The sequence below is a fragment of the Elaeis guineensis genome, chromosome 6 (genome assembly GCF_000442705.2).
Source record: "Elaeis guineensis isolate ETL-2024a chromosome 6, EG11, whole genome shotgun sequence".
Taxonomy (NCBI): Eukaryota; Viridiplantae; Streptophyta; class Magnoliopsida; order Arecales; family Arecaceae; genus Elaeis; species Elaeis guineensis.
In genome coordinates, this window is record NC_025998.2 from 8675632 (window position 1) to 8693372 (window position 17741).

The window sequence follows — 17741 nt, forward strand, 5'->3', positions numbered from 1 at the left end:
GCTGTCTTGCCTCTACCGCAGCCACTTAATCTTTAGTCAAACTTGAGCTCTTGAGAGTAAAATATGAGAGCCATGGTCTCCCGTGCCGAGCACAATTGCAGGTCTCATCTACTCCGGATTGGTTAATGGGGGCAGAACCATCATCACCTTTAAGTAACAGCTATGACGATTCTACTCAGGAAGTACCTAGCTCAGATGGCTCCCAAAGAACACAGATCTTCAAGTTTTCAGACGCGTTATACACCAGAATGCAAAACATTCATGCTGTCCGCCAATTGTTTTTGCTGGGCAAGAATCTAACCTTGCGGCGCACCAGGACTGACTTGTACTCATCATAAGTTGCCTTGGTTTATTATAATGTCTGATAATTTCCAGAATGGAATTTCTCTGATTTTTCTTCAATAGCGTGATGCTCCATTAGAATCATCCTTTTTAAGCTCAAGTGTTCGAAATTCCTGCAGCTCAAAATATTTAAGCCTAATTTTATAGCTGTAACCAACTTTTCTGCCTTGGTAATTTGGTTGCTTCTACATTGCAATTTAGGAGCACTTCCAAATCCAAATGTCCGACGTAAGCAGAGCTACAAACTGCAGTAGATTGGATGATCAAATCAACCACAGGGAATAAGAAGATTTGGAGCATTAACCACTCTGCTGTCTCCTTCACCCAAATGCCATCCTACACAAGCATATCATGTTCTCAAATTTTTTAGGCTCATGCTCATTGATAAAGTAAATTCCATTTGACCATACTGGTTGCAGGTAAATGACTGTTGAATAGAAAAGTATAACAGGATTGGAGACTTGTTCTTATGTTGGAATCATTATGAGCAGGTGATTGCATATTAGTCAGATTGAAAGAGGATGTGGTGATGAGAATGGAGGTCATAAAAAAAAACTTATATGAAGTTGATGGCAAGGACCACAAAATTGGCATCGAATCCAGTGTCAGCTGACTGACGAAGTCGGTACAGATCTGTACTGGATTGGATTAGTACAAATCGATATAGAAGCAAAAAAAGAAACCGAGGAAGAGCAAAAGAGAGAGAGAGGAGGGAGAGAGGATGGCCGGAGGAGATGCTAGTGATGGCCATTGATGGGCTACGGGCATGCTCGGAGGGCCACTAAGGCATCTACTTTCTTCGTCAAATCGCATTCGAGAGAGATGGGGGACGAAAAGAAAAGAAGAGAAAAAATTGATGAAAAGGCCATGGAAGATCTCTGGCTGGCTATCTTGACCGTCAGACAGCGAAATCGTGATCTGTAGCTCTATGGATGTGAAACGGGGATGATAGCTCTCCTTTCACGGGATTTTTTTTTAAAAAAAATTTCGATCACAACAAATCTATCATTGACTTTACTATTCATCTTCGTTTGAAAAAAAAATACGATAAACAGGACAACCGCCTTTGTTTTATAGCCACGGTTTTGTTCGTGCCTTTTCCACTATCATTTGATGGTTACGATAGCGACCCAGCATCTCTCTTCGATATCCTCTCTCTCTATCTCTTTCGATTAAGCATTCTATCAGATGACATAGAGCTGCAGAGATTTTCATGACCCTTCAGTGGCCTCGACGGGCCATTACTGGCCCTCCGATGCATTGTCCTCTCTTTTCCTCTCCTTTTCGCTCTCTCTTCCTCTTTTTTGTCCAATATTTTGATTTGGAAGGCCAAACCATCCAATTTGTGGCCGATGTGGCTCCGAATACCTGAAATATTCTTGTTTGAGATGGTTCGGCGAACCATGGTTGGCAATGAGAATACTGAAATTTGGTCAGAAGACAGAAATGATGCAATAATGAAACACCGGCAAATTATGGAAGAACTCAAAATAATGCAAGAGTTGATTCTAGAAGCAAAGACTGAACGGAGACAGTGGTGATGTTATAGTGTAAGAAGTGGGGCCATTGAATTTATCTCCACCATTGCAATTTAAATTTTTGCATGTCTATCCATCTACTTCAATATTTCTGTTTTTAAAACCAGTGTTTTTAAGCATTTTAAATTCATTAAAGAAAAAAGTAGCAAGGCATACACTGGAACAAATCTCTAAACATACAAGCATAGAAATCAACTGCCATATAAAATACAAGTAAGCTCACTGTTTTAACTCCCAACTTTATCACTCTCAGTCTACTGCAAAATGTATATCACTTTCTCAGACAAGAGGCTTGCCACTCCAGGATGTCCACAATGTTCCTATCATTCAGATGCTCAACCTGAATACTTGCAGAGACAACATGAGCTAAATTTACATACAATCAATGAATTTTGATCCACAAATTTCCTCCAAAGTTATTAGGCAGTGTATTTTGGGTGGCTCCCCATACACCTGGGGGGATTGTCCATCTTTTGTTACCCTCTATAGATGCCTGATGGATCTGCATTCTGGACTATCCATGGATGCTCAAGCAACTTGTGAAGTGGAAGACGGCGCGAGGACTCTTTGACAAGCATCTGAATGACAAACAGAAAGAAGCTCTTATGAAGTGACTTCCATCTTTGATAATTATGCTAAGCAACAGGAAAAATGGTACCAACCTGGCTAATGAGGTCTTTTGCCGCAGAAGCAACCAGTGGTTTTGGGGGAAACTTCAGATCAACTTTGATGATCCTGAATTCCAATAATGCAGCAAGCAGGGAGGGCAAAAGAATTAAATTATGTAATTTCCAGGGAATAGTGTAAAAGTCAAAAAAAGCTACCAAGACAGTTGAAACGTAAGGCTACTGAAATTTATAGCCTGTTTAAATCAGTCTAAACTTTATAGTTCCTGAGTACCATTTAACAAATAAAAATGAAACACTTTAGGCATCAACAATCAGAAAGGACTTCTTACTTGGCAAAAGAGAAAAGGGTGCTCACATGGAATTTGAAATAAAAGGAAAAACATTTTTTTTAAAAAAAAAATTGCTTCCATGACATTTTCTTAATGAGATATGTAACAACTTCTGTATAATATATATCGAAAGATGTATGATGAGAGAGCCTACTTTTGCCCATGAGAACCTTCTCGGGAGAAAAGGAGGTGCCTGTAAGCCCTGTGGAGAAGTGATGACCATGTTTACTCCTTTCAGGAACCTCCAAAAAGATTTAGAATTTGTTTCAGACTGTTTCAAATACTTGGACATGTCTATGATACCCTGTCTTATGCTATTGTGGGTGCCAGGTGGATGGCGAATAAGAACAAGAAGGGTTTCAAGCATTATTTCTTAAATGTAAGTTATTGAGTATTCTATCATGAAACATTTTTTGGTGAAATATACCACACTTTAATAACAAGACACCCAAATACTCAGAGTCCTGCTAGGAGATTCCACTTCCTCTTAGAAAATCAACATCTGGCTCATTAAGATTCTTATCAGCTATAACCTTCCAAGGAAGAAAGACTTGGTGAAAGTTTATCCACTCGATGGTAAAGGAGACATCAAGAGCATCCCCACTAAAATTTTCATGATTCTTTCTCTGAAGCAATTCAAAGATTTCAAGGATTGCTAGATACTCTATTGAGGCTTGGAATACATAATCGTTTCTCCTTTGAGGGGGATGGATTGCTCTTGGCCTAATTCACACCATATTTATTAGAAAGTACATATAAATAATGATTTTTAGGCAAGTCCTTAAGTAGGTTAATGCAATTTCTAGCAAACAAATGAGGAAATATAACTGGACTTGTTGGCAACATGTTCCATCTGGTTTCTTAGTTGCCATTATGTAAGTTCTTCACTGGAATTGAAGGCTAAACACATTTTTACATTGAAGTTTCATTTTGTGTTGTCTACATTCTATAACCCACGAAAAATAAGCATAAACAGACATTCGATTCAGCATATTTGGTTAAATACAAAACCCGCATGCTAGGCTAATAGAAGGCATGTAGTATATTTGTTAATATTTCTTTGGTTTCTACTTTAAGGGAAGAAAGTCATATTAATCATTGTAAAATGATACACTGCGAACAAAGAAAAGGAATGATGACCAACGATATTCTTGCTAAGGGAATACAAGATAATTCCATTTTCTTGCTTACCTTCTGTATGTATCTGAATGTTCCTTTGCCTCAAATGGTGGAACTCCATACAGGAACTCATAGCATAAGATGCCCAAGCTCCAAATGTCCACACTAGCATCATGTTCTACACTTTCCACTATAACAGTAGATGGGAACAGCTAATGATCTGAGTAGGAAGTTCATAGGAAAATTCATAAAAGGAGAAACTGAATAAGTGACAGTTGATTTACCCATTTCAGGCGGAAGGTAATCCAATGTCCCACACATGGTGCGCCTGCGATTAAATGTGTGAACAGACCACCCAAAATCTGCAATTTTCAACTCGCCCTATCGAAAGAACCAACTGCATAAGAATGTGAACTTTCAAGCAAATGTTGAGAAGTAAATTACTATGATGGGTACCTGGACACCAATCAGAAGGTTCTCTGGTTTGATATCTCTATGTATAACATGCTTCCCATGCAAGTAGATTAAGGCCCGCGCCAATGACGCAATGTACTGAGACATCACAAAAAGTAAAAAGGATCAAACTCATAGCAAGTCATAGATGTTAAATGGTATCATGCAGCCACATGCATAGTTTACATTACAAGCTGGAAACTGCATATGCACTCAAGAACCACATGTGAAAGTATTAGATTAGTAGAAGAAACAAGCAGATGATCCTACATATACATGTAGATAGGAAGCGCTTTAAAGGAAGCACAACATTCAATCAGGAAATTGGATCAAATAAGAGCAGTATAAGGCACATGAAAATATACAAAATAGAGCATATGGATACTCACAGTTGCAGCTCGCCTTTCACTGAAGTATTTGCATTTCTGCAATTCTTTGTAAAGCTCACCTTTTGCTGCGTATTCTAGTATCAAATAAACACGAGTCTGCAATAGAATTGGAAAAATGAGAAATCTTGAACTAATACCTAGTGTCTCTTTCATGAGCATTGCACAATACATATATCAACGACACAGGAATTTCTGTACCTGATCATAGAAGTAACCATATAAACGCAATATATTTGGGTGCCGGAGGTGGCTCTGTATTTCTACTTCACGACGCAACTGATGCTCAACTTGAGACTGTTTAAGCTGGCTTTTGAAGAGAACTTTCAATGCCACAATATGATTACTCTGTTTCCATTCAAAACATGTAAGAGGTCTTGCAAACATCACATACCTAAGAAATATTAGGTAGATAGATTGATGCATCGAATACCAGTAACTTGTTTAGGCTGGTGGATTTCTTCATCATTCTTTCCATTATAATGGTAATTTAGACTTTGGAATGCCCTTTATGCATTATGATATTAGGTGACATAAACTTTAAAGAAGCATGTTTTTTGTTTTCTTGAAAGGAAGTAAAGAAGCATCAATGTAAGGAAGATTGGGAAGGACTCTAATTGTGTAGTTGATAACAATTGATCAATACCTTCTTTTCTCTCGCCAAATAAACATGACCAAACTTCCCTCGTCCAAGAGGCTTTCCAATGTCAAAATCATTGAGAGTCCAGCGCTTCTCCACAGTGGACACCTGAGAAGAAGACTTTAAAAATTTAAATACAATTCATAACAGTTAACCCTCAAAAATCATATCAAAATTGGTACTTGAGAGTTATATTCAAAAACAACATAAAACCCTATCAGAAAGAATATAAGATGACATTATTAAGACCCAAAATAGTTGGGAAAAGCTAGATAGTTATGGTTATTACATGTACATTTCCAGCTGAGCTAGAAGTAAATTAAATACCACGGAGTTAATTTTCTTTCCGACATGAGACCAAAGGGGAGGAGAAAAGACACAAATCCGGTCTAAAATTCGTGCGAAAGTGAACCCCCGCCCCAAAGCATGAAATTATTCTCAACATTAACAAGTGAAGCTGAAATCAGATCTATGGCAGGTTTAGATCGCTAAGTTTAAACTACAGGCCATATTATAACCCAAGATTATCAAGCATTTCATGTAAATCACCGTTTAAAAAATAAAGCCACTCGAAATTTTAGAGAAAAAAAAAGCCCTAAAAGAATACCAAGAAAGCCACAAAAACGCCTGAATTCAGCACAAAAAACCCCTAAATCGCCTTAATCTTTCTTGCAATCATTTCCAGAAACGTAGGAAGACCAAATCCAGCAACTGCAAACTCCTCGCACACCAATGTCAATGAAAAAAAGACAGATGGGATCTTTCTTAACTTATTGACGACGAGGAACCCTAGATCTCCAAGAAAGGGAGATAAGAGGAGAGGATCTATAAACCAAAACCTAGATCACCATCAAGAACTACCAAAAAGATCAGATCTTTCTGCCCTACCTTTTCTTCCTGCTGGGCTTCCGCCGGGATCCCCATGAATGCGTGGTTGTGGGTGTGTGGGTGTGTGTGTGTGTGTGAGAGAGAGAGAGAGAGAGAGAGCCGTTCTTGCGTTTGGTGGAATTTGGGCGGAGACGGGGAAATTTGAGGTTGGGGCTTGCGACAGCGCTCCAACGGTCGAATTCTTTGGTGCGTCCACGTGGACTCAATATCAGACAACTTCCGCAGATCTGAGGATTTTAAATTGCGGAAGAAAAATATAACAGCAAAAATAGAAAACGTTGCCATGGATGCTTCGTCACAAAACAAAAGTATGTACGGTTTTATTTTTAATATATTTCTATCTTGTAATCTCATTTTATTTAATTTGTTCATCACTGTAAATCAGGCAGCCAGTATTTATTCATGTTGTCCGCTCAACAGCCCAAATTTTTGATGCTCTTAAAGAACCATTTGTTATTTTTGCCCAATAAAAATAATCATTTGTTATAGATCCAAAGGGGATGTTAAAGTTCAAGAGATGTGAATTAGAACTAATTTGTTGAACTTTGGTTCTCCTAAAGCTTTTATGGGTTCTAAGAATAAGTTATACATGTTTATTATTTTATGGATAAATATCATAAAATAAATATTTTATGGATAAATATTATGAATAAATATCCATAATATTTTATGGATAAATATCATAAAAATATAAAAAATAATTTATTTTATGGATAAATATAAAAATATAATTTATTTTATTGGTCAATTTATTTATATTTTAATATTTTTTAAAAAATAAATTATTTTTTATAAATAATATTTATTTATAAAATAAAAAAATCTTAACTAAATTATTTTTCGATCAATTAGTAAAATAGATATTTAATTTTATCTCTAAAATATCTCATTCTCATTTTTAATACTCCGATCATTCAACGTTCAATAACTCAGTTATCCATTTTTTTAAATCTAAAAAGCATAAAAAATACTATAAAAAATATGAATAAATTTTAATAATTTATTTAAAAAATAGTAATACAAAAATTATTTAGTTCAAAATAGAAATCTTAATTAGTAAAAACAAGCTCTCAAATTCTAATTTAAGTTTATTTACTACAAATGTGAATCACTATTTAAAGTTTTTAATTCAAAATAATTTATTAAACTTTTAGTCTTAAAATCAAAATTAATTAATTATTAATTCTATTTATAAAGCCAAATGAGTCATTTCAAGCAGCGGTGGAGCCACGTTATTCCTAGGGTGTGCACAGGCCCACCCTGGGTTTTTCAAAAACCCATTATGTATGGTATGATGTATAGTTTAAGTAACCACCCTCCTTTTTAAATGTCACTCCACTGACCCATAGTTACCACTTTTGCATTCACAAAACAAATTGGGAGTACAAACTACAAAAAGATACATAATTGGGAGTACAAACTGCAAATAGATACATAATTAGTAAAAAAATTCAACTTCCGCCAATTAAAAAATTATATAATAAATTATTAAGGAATATGAACCGTTGGTCTACCATCCACCCAGGCCCACGTCTGTTCATGTTCACAATGAATCTGAACATTCTGCCAATCAAGATAACTCTTGAGCTGCCCAGATTTCTTACTGACCGTAATGAAGCTATAAATAATATTGTTTTACAAAATACTTTTGAGAATAATTGGTTAACTGCTTCTGATATTCAAAAAGATATTGTGAATGTTGCTGCAATTGATACCACTAAAGCTATTATAAATGATCTTGGAGATAAATATTTTGCTATTATTATTGATGAGTCACACGATATATCAAACAAAGAACAAACGACTGTTGCTTTGTGTTATGTGAACAAAAGGAAAATATTGTTGAGCATTTTTTTGGCACAGTATATATTAGTGATACTACTGCTTTATCACTAAAGAGGGTAATTAAATCATTATTTTGCAAATATGGATTGAGTATATCAATAATTCATGGATAAAACTATGATGCAACTAGTAACATACAAGATGAATTTAATAATCTTAAAAATTTAATTTTAAAAAATATTCATTGCTTTGCTCATCAATTGTAACTCACACTTGTTGTCATTACCATGAATCATATTCAAATTACTTCTCTTTTCAACTTAGTTGCTATTTTATTGAATGTTGTTGGAGGCTTATGCAAGCGACATGACATGCTTCATGAAAAGCAAGTTGCTAAAATTAAAAAAGCATTAGAAAAGAGAAAAATTTTAAGTGGATGCGGCATGAATCAAGAAATTATAGTCTCAAACGAAATGCTGATACTCGTTGGGTTCACATTACGATGCTTTAATAAATTTAATTCTTATGTATTCCTCAATAATTGATGTGTTTGCGATTATCAAAGAAGATGGATTGAATCCAGATCAAAAAGCTGAAGCTTGTGGCCTCTTAGACATATTACAGGCATTTGATTTTGTATTCACTTTGCATTTGATGAAAAATATATTGGGGATCACAAATGAATTGTCACAGACATTACAAAGGAAAGATCCAGATACCATTAATGCTATGAAAATATTTTGAGAGAGTGGATGGGAACCTTTGTTGAATGAAGTCTTTTTATTTTGCACAACTCATGATATTGACATTCCTAATATGGAAGAGATGTTTTTATCTAAAGGGAGATCACGATGTAGAGTTCAAGAGATTATAAATTTACATCATTATTGTGTTGATTTACTTTATACTGTTGTGGATATGTAACTTCAAGAGCTTAATGACCACTTCGTTGAGACAAATACTGAATTGCTTCTTTATTTAGCATGTTTAATTTCAGATAACTTATTCTCTGCATTTGACGAGCAAATATTGATTTAGTTTGCTAAGGGTGCGTCTGGTTACACTTTTTGATTTTTGATTTTTAAAAAATATTTTTTATTTTTTTTTATTTTTGTTATTGAGTAAAAGTAAAAAAGTAAAAAGTATGTTTGATAATTACGTTGCTATAAAGCAAAAAGTAATATTTGGGGATGGCAGGTGAAGAGCTCGATGAGGGAGAAGGGTTCAAGAAGGGAGGAAGAAGGAGGTGGGGAGGTGAAGAGCTCGACAAGGGAGAAAGGTTCGGGTTCTTTATTTTTTGATTTGGTATTTTAGATGTGCGGAAGCAAAAAAAAACAGAAAAGTAAGTTTTAAAAAGAAATAAGTTTTTATTTTACATATAAAAAAATTATTTTGATTTTTGCTTTTTGCTTTTCATGATGTTATCAAACATTGCTTTTTGATTTTTATTTTTTAAAAATTAAAAAATAAAAAAAATATTTTTTTAATGGCTAACCAAATGCACCTTAAGTTTTACCTATATGATTTTTCTTCCACTGGTTTGATAGCTCTTGATAACCAATCGAAGATATATATTATTGATATGCAAAGCAGTGATGAATTTTCAATTTTAAAAGGGATTGGTAGCCTCTCAAATAAGCTAGTTGAAATTGAAAAGTATCTTGTTTATCCATTAATGTATTCTCTTGTTAAGTTGGCATTAACTTTATCTGTTGCCACAGCAACTATGGAAAGAGCATTTTCTGTAGTGAAGATTGTGAAAAATCAACTGCATAATCGAATGGAAGATGCATGGATGAATAATTGTTTGGTCACTTACATTGAGTAATGTATTTAACGGTATCGACAATGAGTTGATTATCCAATGATTTCAAAATGTGAAATCACGCCGAGGACAATTATAGCAAGTAACTTTTTAATTTCAATGAGAATAGTTAGATTTTATTATCTATTTTATATATTAAAATATCATTAGTAGATTGATATATTAGATTGTTATGATTAATTTTTTATTATATATATTTAAAAATTTAAACATAAATAGGTGCCCCCACTAAACTTAGTGTTCTGGCACCGTCACTGATTTCAAGGATTGAGATAATGTTAGATGCTAAGTATATAATAGATCGACATAAACATCATAAACTATGCTGTAACAAAATTAGTTGTTTGAAGAGAAAAGAGGGACGTATTGCTCCTGCAACTTAGGATCTGATCAACCCACTATAAAAGTCTTTGCTCGAGGAGGTGCTATTAGCCCAGCAAATATCACTTATATTTATCAATGTTGTTCCATTTAAGGAAATAATGGCCAACAATAGTTGCCACAAATCTAATTAATTGAGATTTAGAGGTTGAAATTTTACCTCTCATTAATTAATTTAGTTAAAGTATTTATAACATGAGTCAAATAATCCTCACTTGAAGGTATTTGAGCAATTCTTTTGATTATTTTTTTTTGTAGAACTTCTCTAGCGTGATCATCCCATGACATAGTAAGAGCATTTTGGGACATAGTCCCAAGTTGGGTGATCAGAAATTATTTGGCACAACCAAATAATTTAGAATCTAGAAACCAATAGCAAATTCAGAAAAATTTCGATAGAAGTTTAGGATGCTTAAAACCTAAAAGTAATATATCATAATTAATTTTAAACATAAATGAAAAGTAGAATATTATATATTGAAAAGAAATACTAATTAAATATTGATGCTAGTATTTAGATCAACCAAGATTTATATTATTAAGCTTATAAAGCATTTTCTTAGGAAGATGTATTTAGATGCAGTTGTTTAAATTGATGTTTGAAGAGGAAAAATGAATAAAAGTAGGAAGTTGGGACTAAAAAAAGGGGCAGAATTTTCATAATATTTTTATTTATTATTTTTCTTTATATGTAATTGATTTAACAAATGCTGAAAGGGTAATCAATATTCCTGCTTTTAGTACTCTTTGTTCTTTTAAATACAATGAAAATTCTAATGGCTAGGAAATTTTTGCAGGTATGTCACTTCTTTCATAACTCTCATACGAAGAAAACAACAATGTTCAAGGAGGAATTTGGAAAACTTTAGATATCTAAAAAATTAATGTTTAGTAGATTTTTTTTTTCTTATAGGATTAGGGCTAATCCACTCCAAAAGTTTCTAGATATCTGGAAATGTAAGTTTAGTTCACATTGAATTTTTATAGGACTTTGGGTCTAATTACCTAAATGGACCGATATTTTAGACTCTTACGATTCTAAAAAATACAAAAGTTTTCATATTGACATCATTGAGGCACTTATAAAGTTGTTAGAATTTATTTATTATTATTTTAATAAAAATTTCGCCAAGTCATTGCACACACACAGCGATAGGGTCCGGGGCATGCCTACCACGTACCACATTGGCTCATCTGGAGGTTCCAAGTATTACTTGGAGTAGGTACAATTGGACCGCGACAAATCCCACGGTGCAAAACACGCCACGTTTCCCGTTGTATTTCACGTTGCGCGCCATCCACCGTGCATATGCTTCACTTGGACCTGGTGCATGCAATAATTTCTCTATTGCAGGTTAGTGGATCTCCTCCCGTTGTTAGATTCTACCCTACGGCAAGGGCAACCGGGGCTCACAAAGGTAATAATAGGAGAGACAGGCCGGTGCCACAGCCGAGGAGGGGAGGGGGAAGAGAGAGAGAGAGAGCGATGGGGATCCGCTTCATACTGCTGGTAAACAAGCAAGGCCAAACCCGGCTGGCCCAATACTACGAGTATCTCACCCTCGAAGAGCGCCGCGCCCTCGAGGGAGAGATCGTCCGCAAATGCCTCGCCCGCACCGAGCAACAGGTCCCTCCTTCCCTCTCTCTCCTCCTCCTCTTCTTCCGCTCAATTTCCTGCCCTAATGCTGTAGATCGATTAGAGCTACCGCGGATTGCTTGTGCCCTAGGAAAGTCCAAAACGGCTCCTTTATGAGTCGATCCGGATGCTGGACATGAATCTAGCGTGGATTGGTGTCGAATTCTATTGCTGATTTGATGTTTTATGGTCTTAGGGATCTGTAGATGCGTCTTTGTTGGAAAAGAATGATTTTGAATGATTTTTCTTGTCGATTTTGGCTAACCATATAGATCCGTGATACACCGATTGTACTTGGGCAATCTGAAGATCTAATTTCTCAAATTGCACGCTTATTGGTTCGTGATGATGCTTTGGTGTTTTAGGGTTTGTGGTTGCTGGAGAGCCTTTGCTGTAGTAGAATTACTATGTTGTTTGATGTTGTTTTTAGTCCGCCAATTGTAATTGTAGAAAATCATCACTTCTGCATGTAAATTTGGTTATCAGAGGAAGTTTGCGGAAAAGTTTGAGGTGCTCTAAGTTGTTTGGCTCGACATGGATTGAGGAAATAAATTTCTTCCAACGTGACGCACTAAAATAATGGTTGTAAATTTGCAATGCTATTAAGTCTTGCATGCTCCTTCAGTATGCTTGCATGATTGATTGATTTTTTTTAAATGATCAATCCATATAGCACGCCTCTTTGAGCCTCAACCTTCTCTCTCTCTCAAGCTAAAAGAGCATCAGATTATGCATATTATGTCAAAAAGGGGAAGGAAGCTCATACTCTGCATGCTGTTATCTGTGCCCACTCATCATTATTGTTAATTGATCATACCTTTGTTCCTGTTATCATTGTTGATGTCCAGTTCTGTTTCCAATTGCAGTGTTCTTTTGTTGAGCATCGGAACTACAAAATTGTGTATAGGCGATATGCATCACTTTTCTTCTTAGTAGGGGTTGACAATGATGAGGTATGATATTCTGTTCTCTTGGTGCATCTCGTCTTCTTTACAAACCTAAATAAAACTTTCTGAGCAAATCTTTGTTACTTGCTTCTGTGGCAGTATAGGTTTGAACATCAACTTCTGTGAACTAAAAAATGCGTAATAGTTTTGGTTGCAAAAATTTTTATATTAAATTAGTTGTGCGATTGAAGATTCTGATTTCTAGCACCAGTATGGATGTTTGGTATTGGAGCCTCACTTTTTGGGGAAAATAAACTTTAATTTTTAATGAAATTGAGATGGGACAAAGAAATGCAGACGCCAATTTATTTTAAGCAATTAAAAATGTTATAATGCTATTATTTCATAGGAAGAGACGAGTCCTAACTAAGCTTTTGTGCAAGTGCATAAGGGTGGACCTTCATTGAGACCCAATTAAATGCTGCTCCAGGGAAGTATATTATTTCAACAAAGTAAAGCTTTTCTAGTGAATGAGCTAAAAATAGATTAAGGCATTTATATTACCTTCCAACAGAAATGGCTTTGGTTATGATTTATAATAGTATTGGAAGCACCTTCTCCCATTGATAGAGCTTAGCCGGAATGAAATTTTTTGTTGAAGTGGAGGGTGTGAAGAACTGATTGAGATAATGGTGATGCAGCTGTGTCCCTCTTGAGATTGTTTTCTACAACCACTTTTGAATTAGCTGTATTTATTTTTTAGGTGAACAGAGGGGATGTCATGCTTTGGTGTTTATTACTTGAAGGATACATCATATATTTAAAACTTGAGGAACTAGGGGATTCACTATATCTCATCTAAAATGGTCAGCCCTTTCCTACCAAGAAGGACCTGGGATGCTGGAGATGGGAACCCAATGGAGTTTATGTAATTAACTTACTCTTCATCTTCTAAGTGATAAGGCCTCTTGTGTGCGGTAGAAAGAACTGCTTTAAAACTTAGTTAAGAAAATTCAAGTTATTGTTTTGTTGGTTATCTTGAGAACATTTTTATGGCCTCCTTCAGATGCAGCTATTGGATAGACAGAGAAGATATAAGGAACCATTGTCATGTTTGGTGCTGTGGATTAGTGTGAGAGCTTGGAGTGATGAGATCCCTTGGATGAAGCCGAAGTCATATTCTACTATGCTTTCTGCTTGTGTCAGAGGTTTAAGAAGTGAAGCTTATAAACTTTAATTTTATGGTTCTCCATGCTTGGATAGATTAATGTGCATGCTTTGGAATAAAATGATAAGAAAAATTGTCAAAGTTATCTTTAAGAGAATCGCAAGACTGTTGGAGTTGCGGGTCTTTTTCATAGGAAGTCTAGAATTCAGTTTTAAACAACATTTAACAAATTTTAACTGAAATGCTGATCTTGCGGTTCAAGTTGATGATGATGTGAATTAGAAAATTCCTGTCTGGTCATGTTTACAGATATTTAATATCTGCCAAGACATAGGAGAGCAAAATCAACTAGAGCGTTTGGACTTTGTATGGAACATTCTCTTGCTTAGCAACACAGTACAACCATAATGCTGTTAGGACATCTCTCATTGTTCAGCATTTTACTTGTATAACATATTCCATCTTTATGTGAATCATTATCTTACTACTTTGTAGGTCCTAAACTCATTCATATGTGACAGCTTGGTGCCATCATCAAACTCTGACCTCTACAATATCAATCATCTGTAACATGACTATTTATGACATGAAGATTTTGGGCCTGACATTTGCATTTTGAAGTCTGTTTAGGATCAGATTGCTTAACGCTACTTTCAGGTTTCTTACAAGCATTCTAGCCACATAATCTTATCCATTAGAAATCACTTCTTTTGCAGAATGAGCTAGCAATCCTAGAATTCATACATCTATTAGTCGAAACTATGGACCGCCATTTTGGAAATGTGGTATGTTCTTAAAATTGTTGGTAGCTTTAGATTAAACAACACAATTTGTTTCATTAAAGATCTAAAATACACTCGTCTTCTTTTTACCCTGTGCGCAGTGTGAGCTTGATATCATGTTCCATCTTGAGAAGGCACACTTCATGCTGGAGGAGATGGTTGTGAATGGGTGCATTGTTGAAACAAGCAAGACAAATATTTTGGCTCCAATTCAGCTCATGGACCGGGCTTCGTAGCTCTTTAGATGTTGGCTCCGCACCTAGTGTCGATCTGATCTGTAGTTTTGCGTTTTCTTGTATTGTTTCAAATTTGGAAATTCGTTGGCAGATGATGAAACGATCTGAGAGTAGCTGATTTCATAAACTTCTGAGAGTAAATCATTGTTGAATGCATGTATGAGATGGCTGAGATGATTTTATGGTATGCTCCTGTGTTTGGAATGCTATGTATGCTCTAATAGCAGCAATGTGAGATGCGGAGTCACAGTTAACAACGTAAACATTATATGAGATAGCCATGGTGACTTGGTGAGTCCAAAATAAGCCTAATTTAGTAACGGTGCACCGTTGGACAGGACAAACAGATAATGTTCATATTTCCTGGATATCTGAATCCTTTCCAAATGCTGTTACATTTCGCTCAGAAACTCCACATACGTAAACCGGTTTTTGGTGGATAAAGAGGGGTTTAGGCTGCTAATTTGAGGCCACGATTCAAATTTCGGCCCTCCCAGTTCTTTTAGGAAAAAGAAAAAACAAAAGAAACTGCGGTTTGCAATCATTTGTAGGAATGATGGTACTCTCCACGGCTCCCATTCCCATTTATTTTCTTGTAACAAATAGCTTCTATATCTGCCACTGCGATGTTCAGGAATTATTTGGCCGAACTCGTGCTGGTGATACCACGAGTTCATGGATCTTGAACATCATCCTAGTCATTCCCGGTGTATCTCTTGGCCAAACATGGTCATTCTAGTTTTATCTCAAAGGACCGGAGCAGCGATTTTTGAAATTTCCTGTAGAGCTTGGAGAATGATCGGCATGGGATCCACTTGTTATTCTAGGAGATAGTTTGTCAATCTTTGAGGGATGGTAGTCTAGAGATTCAGTCCTTAGTAATCAAGAGGGAGGCTATGATTTTCAAATATACCGTCAGATTTCTTATCAATCAGCTATTTTTGGAGCAGGATGATGAAGGTTTGGTATGGGGCGTGGAGCCAGAAGTCCCAGATCGAGGCTCTTCGTGATACTTTTTTCTTTGGAAGGAGATTTGTCTTTGTGGGCTTGTTGTTTTGGCTCAGGTCAAATGGTTGATTGGGGACAGAATTTCGGTGGTTGTGAGTCAGGATGCTTGGATTTCCAGCCTTTCTTTGTTCCAGTGGCCGACCTATATTAGTAATGAGATGGATGATCATTTGCATGACTGCAATCTACTCAACACCAATGGTAGGGACTGGAGAGTATAGGAGATCATCAGATTATTTGGCGATTTGTTTACTGATTGGGTCCTCACTACTCCTGTTCTGATTTACCATAGCCAGGATCTGAGAGTATGGGGCCAATCTTGCTGTCCTAGGATTTTCTTGAGGGATCTTTCTGAGATGTGCAAGTTGAGATGATTACGAGGATCGAGGCTGCTTGGATTTGAAAAGTATCCACCCACTCCAGAGTGATATTCTTTCTCTGAAAGTTTGCATGGCACCGACTTCTGACGCGCATGCTTATTAGAGATAGGGGCATAGAGTTGCCAGTTTCTTATCCGATCTGCGGACTGGAGGATGAGTTAACAAAGAATGCCATCCTATGCTGTCCGAGGGTCAAACTGATTTGGAGGAGGGCTGACAGCCAATCTTGGGAGACGACTGGGGTGATTGGTTGGTGTCTTTCTTGAGCACGATCCACGAGAGTGTAGCTGATAGGATGACCTCCACTTGGAGGGGTAGGTTGGCTTACATCACCTGTTAGATTTGGCTTTCCAGAAATAGCCTAATCTTTGAGGATAAGATGGTTCCTGGACACCGAGTGTTGGAGAGAACGATCTGTTTGGCTACGGAATATAGTCATTTTGATGCTGCTAGTCCGTTCCTTGATGTCCTCGTTCACTAAGATTTTTTTGCTGCTTCTGCAACAATCTGGATGATCATTTTCATCTCCTGGGAGCCCCCTCTTTGGAGATTTATCAAGATGAACTTTGATGATAGTGTCAAAGATGGGAGAAATGGTGCGAGGTTTGTCATCCAAAGGCCGGATGTTAGGCTGTTGGCAGTTGGAGGTTCTTGTTTCTTCGAGCTTTCAGTTTCGGGAGCCGAGCTTCATGCCGTCTGGATGGGCATTATCTTTGCTAGGCAGGAGCTGTAGATGAAGAGAATTTTCATCAAAGACAACTTTGCCATCGTTATTGGATGGATCCATGACAGTAGAAGGCAACTAGAAGCCCATCTTCTTCTCTATAATATCTGGACTATGCTTTGCTTCTTAGCTACAGTGGTAGTGTGGCATGTTTATCGGAAGGTGAACAGCGCGACAGATTGGATCGCATCGTTTGTTGCTGAGCACTTTGGAGACTGGACTTAGCGACAAGATGACAATATCCCATCGATCTTGTAGAAATTTTTGTATTCTGACTTTTTGAACTGCTCTCACACCAAAATGATGTGACCGCCTGCATGTATCCACAAAAAAAAAAAAATATCATCCTACTCATTCCAGCAGATACCCTGACCAAACTTATTGCTCTCCAAACCATTTCTTGGTCTTTTGGATGACAAAGTTGACAGCTCTTTAGGGCTCGCTTTCTTAGCGCTATTGAAAAAAACGCGAGGGAAAGCATTGCAAGTTTCCTGATACTTGATAGCCAAGTTGACTGCCGATTCGACTAGCTTATGGTCTGGAATTCATGCGGGCAGAGCTTAGGTTACATAAGTAGCAGCACTCTCTCTCTCTGTGTGTGTGTG

General features: G+C 36.5%; 2 protein-coding genes across 2 annotated transcripts; one reads left to right on the forward strand and one right to left on the reverse strand.

Annotated features, from left to right (window-relative positions):
• Positions 1–1989: 1989 nt before the first annotated feature.
• Positions 1990–6485, reverse strand: LOC105047294 (serine/threonine-protein kinase Aurora-1). The gene is made up of 9 exons (XM_010926164.4): positions 6325–6485; positions 5443–5544; positions 4998–5144; positions 4800–4895; positions 4414–4509; positions 4242–4338; positions 4030–4147; positions 2543–2615; positions 1990–2458 (listed from the first exon to the last, which is right to left on the reverse strand). Exons 1-9 carry the CDS (start codon positions 6358–6360, stop codon positions 2357–2359), a joined length of 867 nt encoding a protein of 288 aa, XP_010924466.2. The 5' UTR covers positions 6361–6485; the 3' UTR covers positions 1990–2356.
• Positions 6486–11666: 5181 nt separating this feature from the next.
• LOC105047295 (AP-4 complex subunit sigma) lies at positions 11667–15211 on the forward strand. The gene is made up of 4 exons (XM_010926165.3): positions 11667–11942; positions 12818–12904; positions 14723–14791; positions 14890–15211. Exons 1-4 carry the CDS (start codon positions 11802–11804, stop codon positions 15022–15024), a joined length of 432 nt encoding a protein of 143 aa, XP_010924467.1. The 5' UTR covers positions 11667–11801; the 3' UTR covers positions 15025–15211.
• Positions 15212–17741: the final 2530 nt, after the last annotated feature.

What these genes read in the sequence shown, in the direction of transcription:
- LOC105047294 (XM_010926164.4), bottom strand. Translation starts at nt 6,360, where the DNA reads ATGGGGATCCCGGCGGAAGCCCAGCAGGAAGAAAAG. An exon ending in ATTTGGCGAGAGAAAAGAAG is followed by an intron (nt 5,145 to 5,442) that starts GTATTGATCAAT and finishes GAATGGAAACAG; the next exon opens with AGTAATCATATTGTGGCATT. An exon ending in CATTCAGATACATACAGAAG is followed by an intron (nt 2,616 to 4,029) that starts GTAAGCAAGAAA and finishes ATTGGAATTCAG; the next exon opens with GATCATCAAAGTTGATCTGA.
- LOC105047295 (XM_010926165.3), top strand. Translation starts at nt 11,802, where the DNA reads ATGGGGATCCGCTTCATACTGCTGGTAAACAAGCAAGGCCAAACCCGG. An exon ending in TAGGGGTTGACAATGATGAG is followed by an intron (nt 12,905 to 14,722) that starts GTATGATATTCT and finishes CTTCTTTTGCAG; the next exon opens with AATGAGCTAGCAATCCTAGA. An exon ending in ACCGCCATTTTGGAAATGTG is followed by an intron (nt 14,792 to 14,889) that starts GTATGTTCTTAA and finishes CCCTGTGCGCAG; the next exon opens with TGTGAGCTTGATATCATGTT.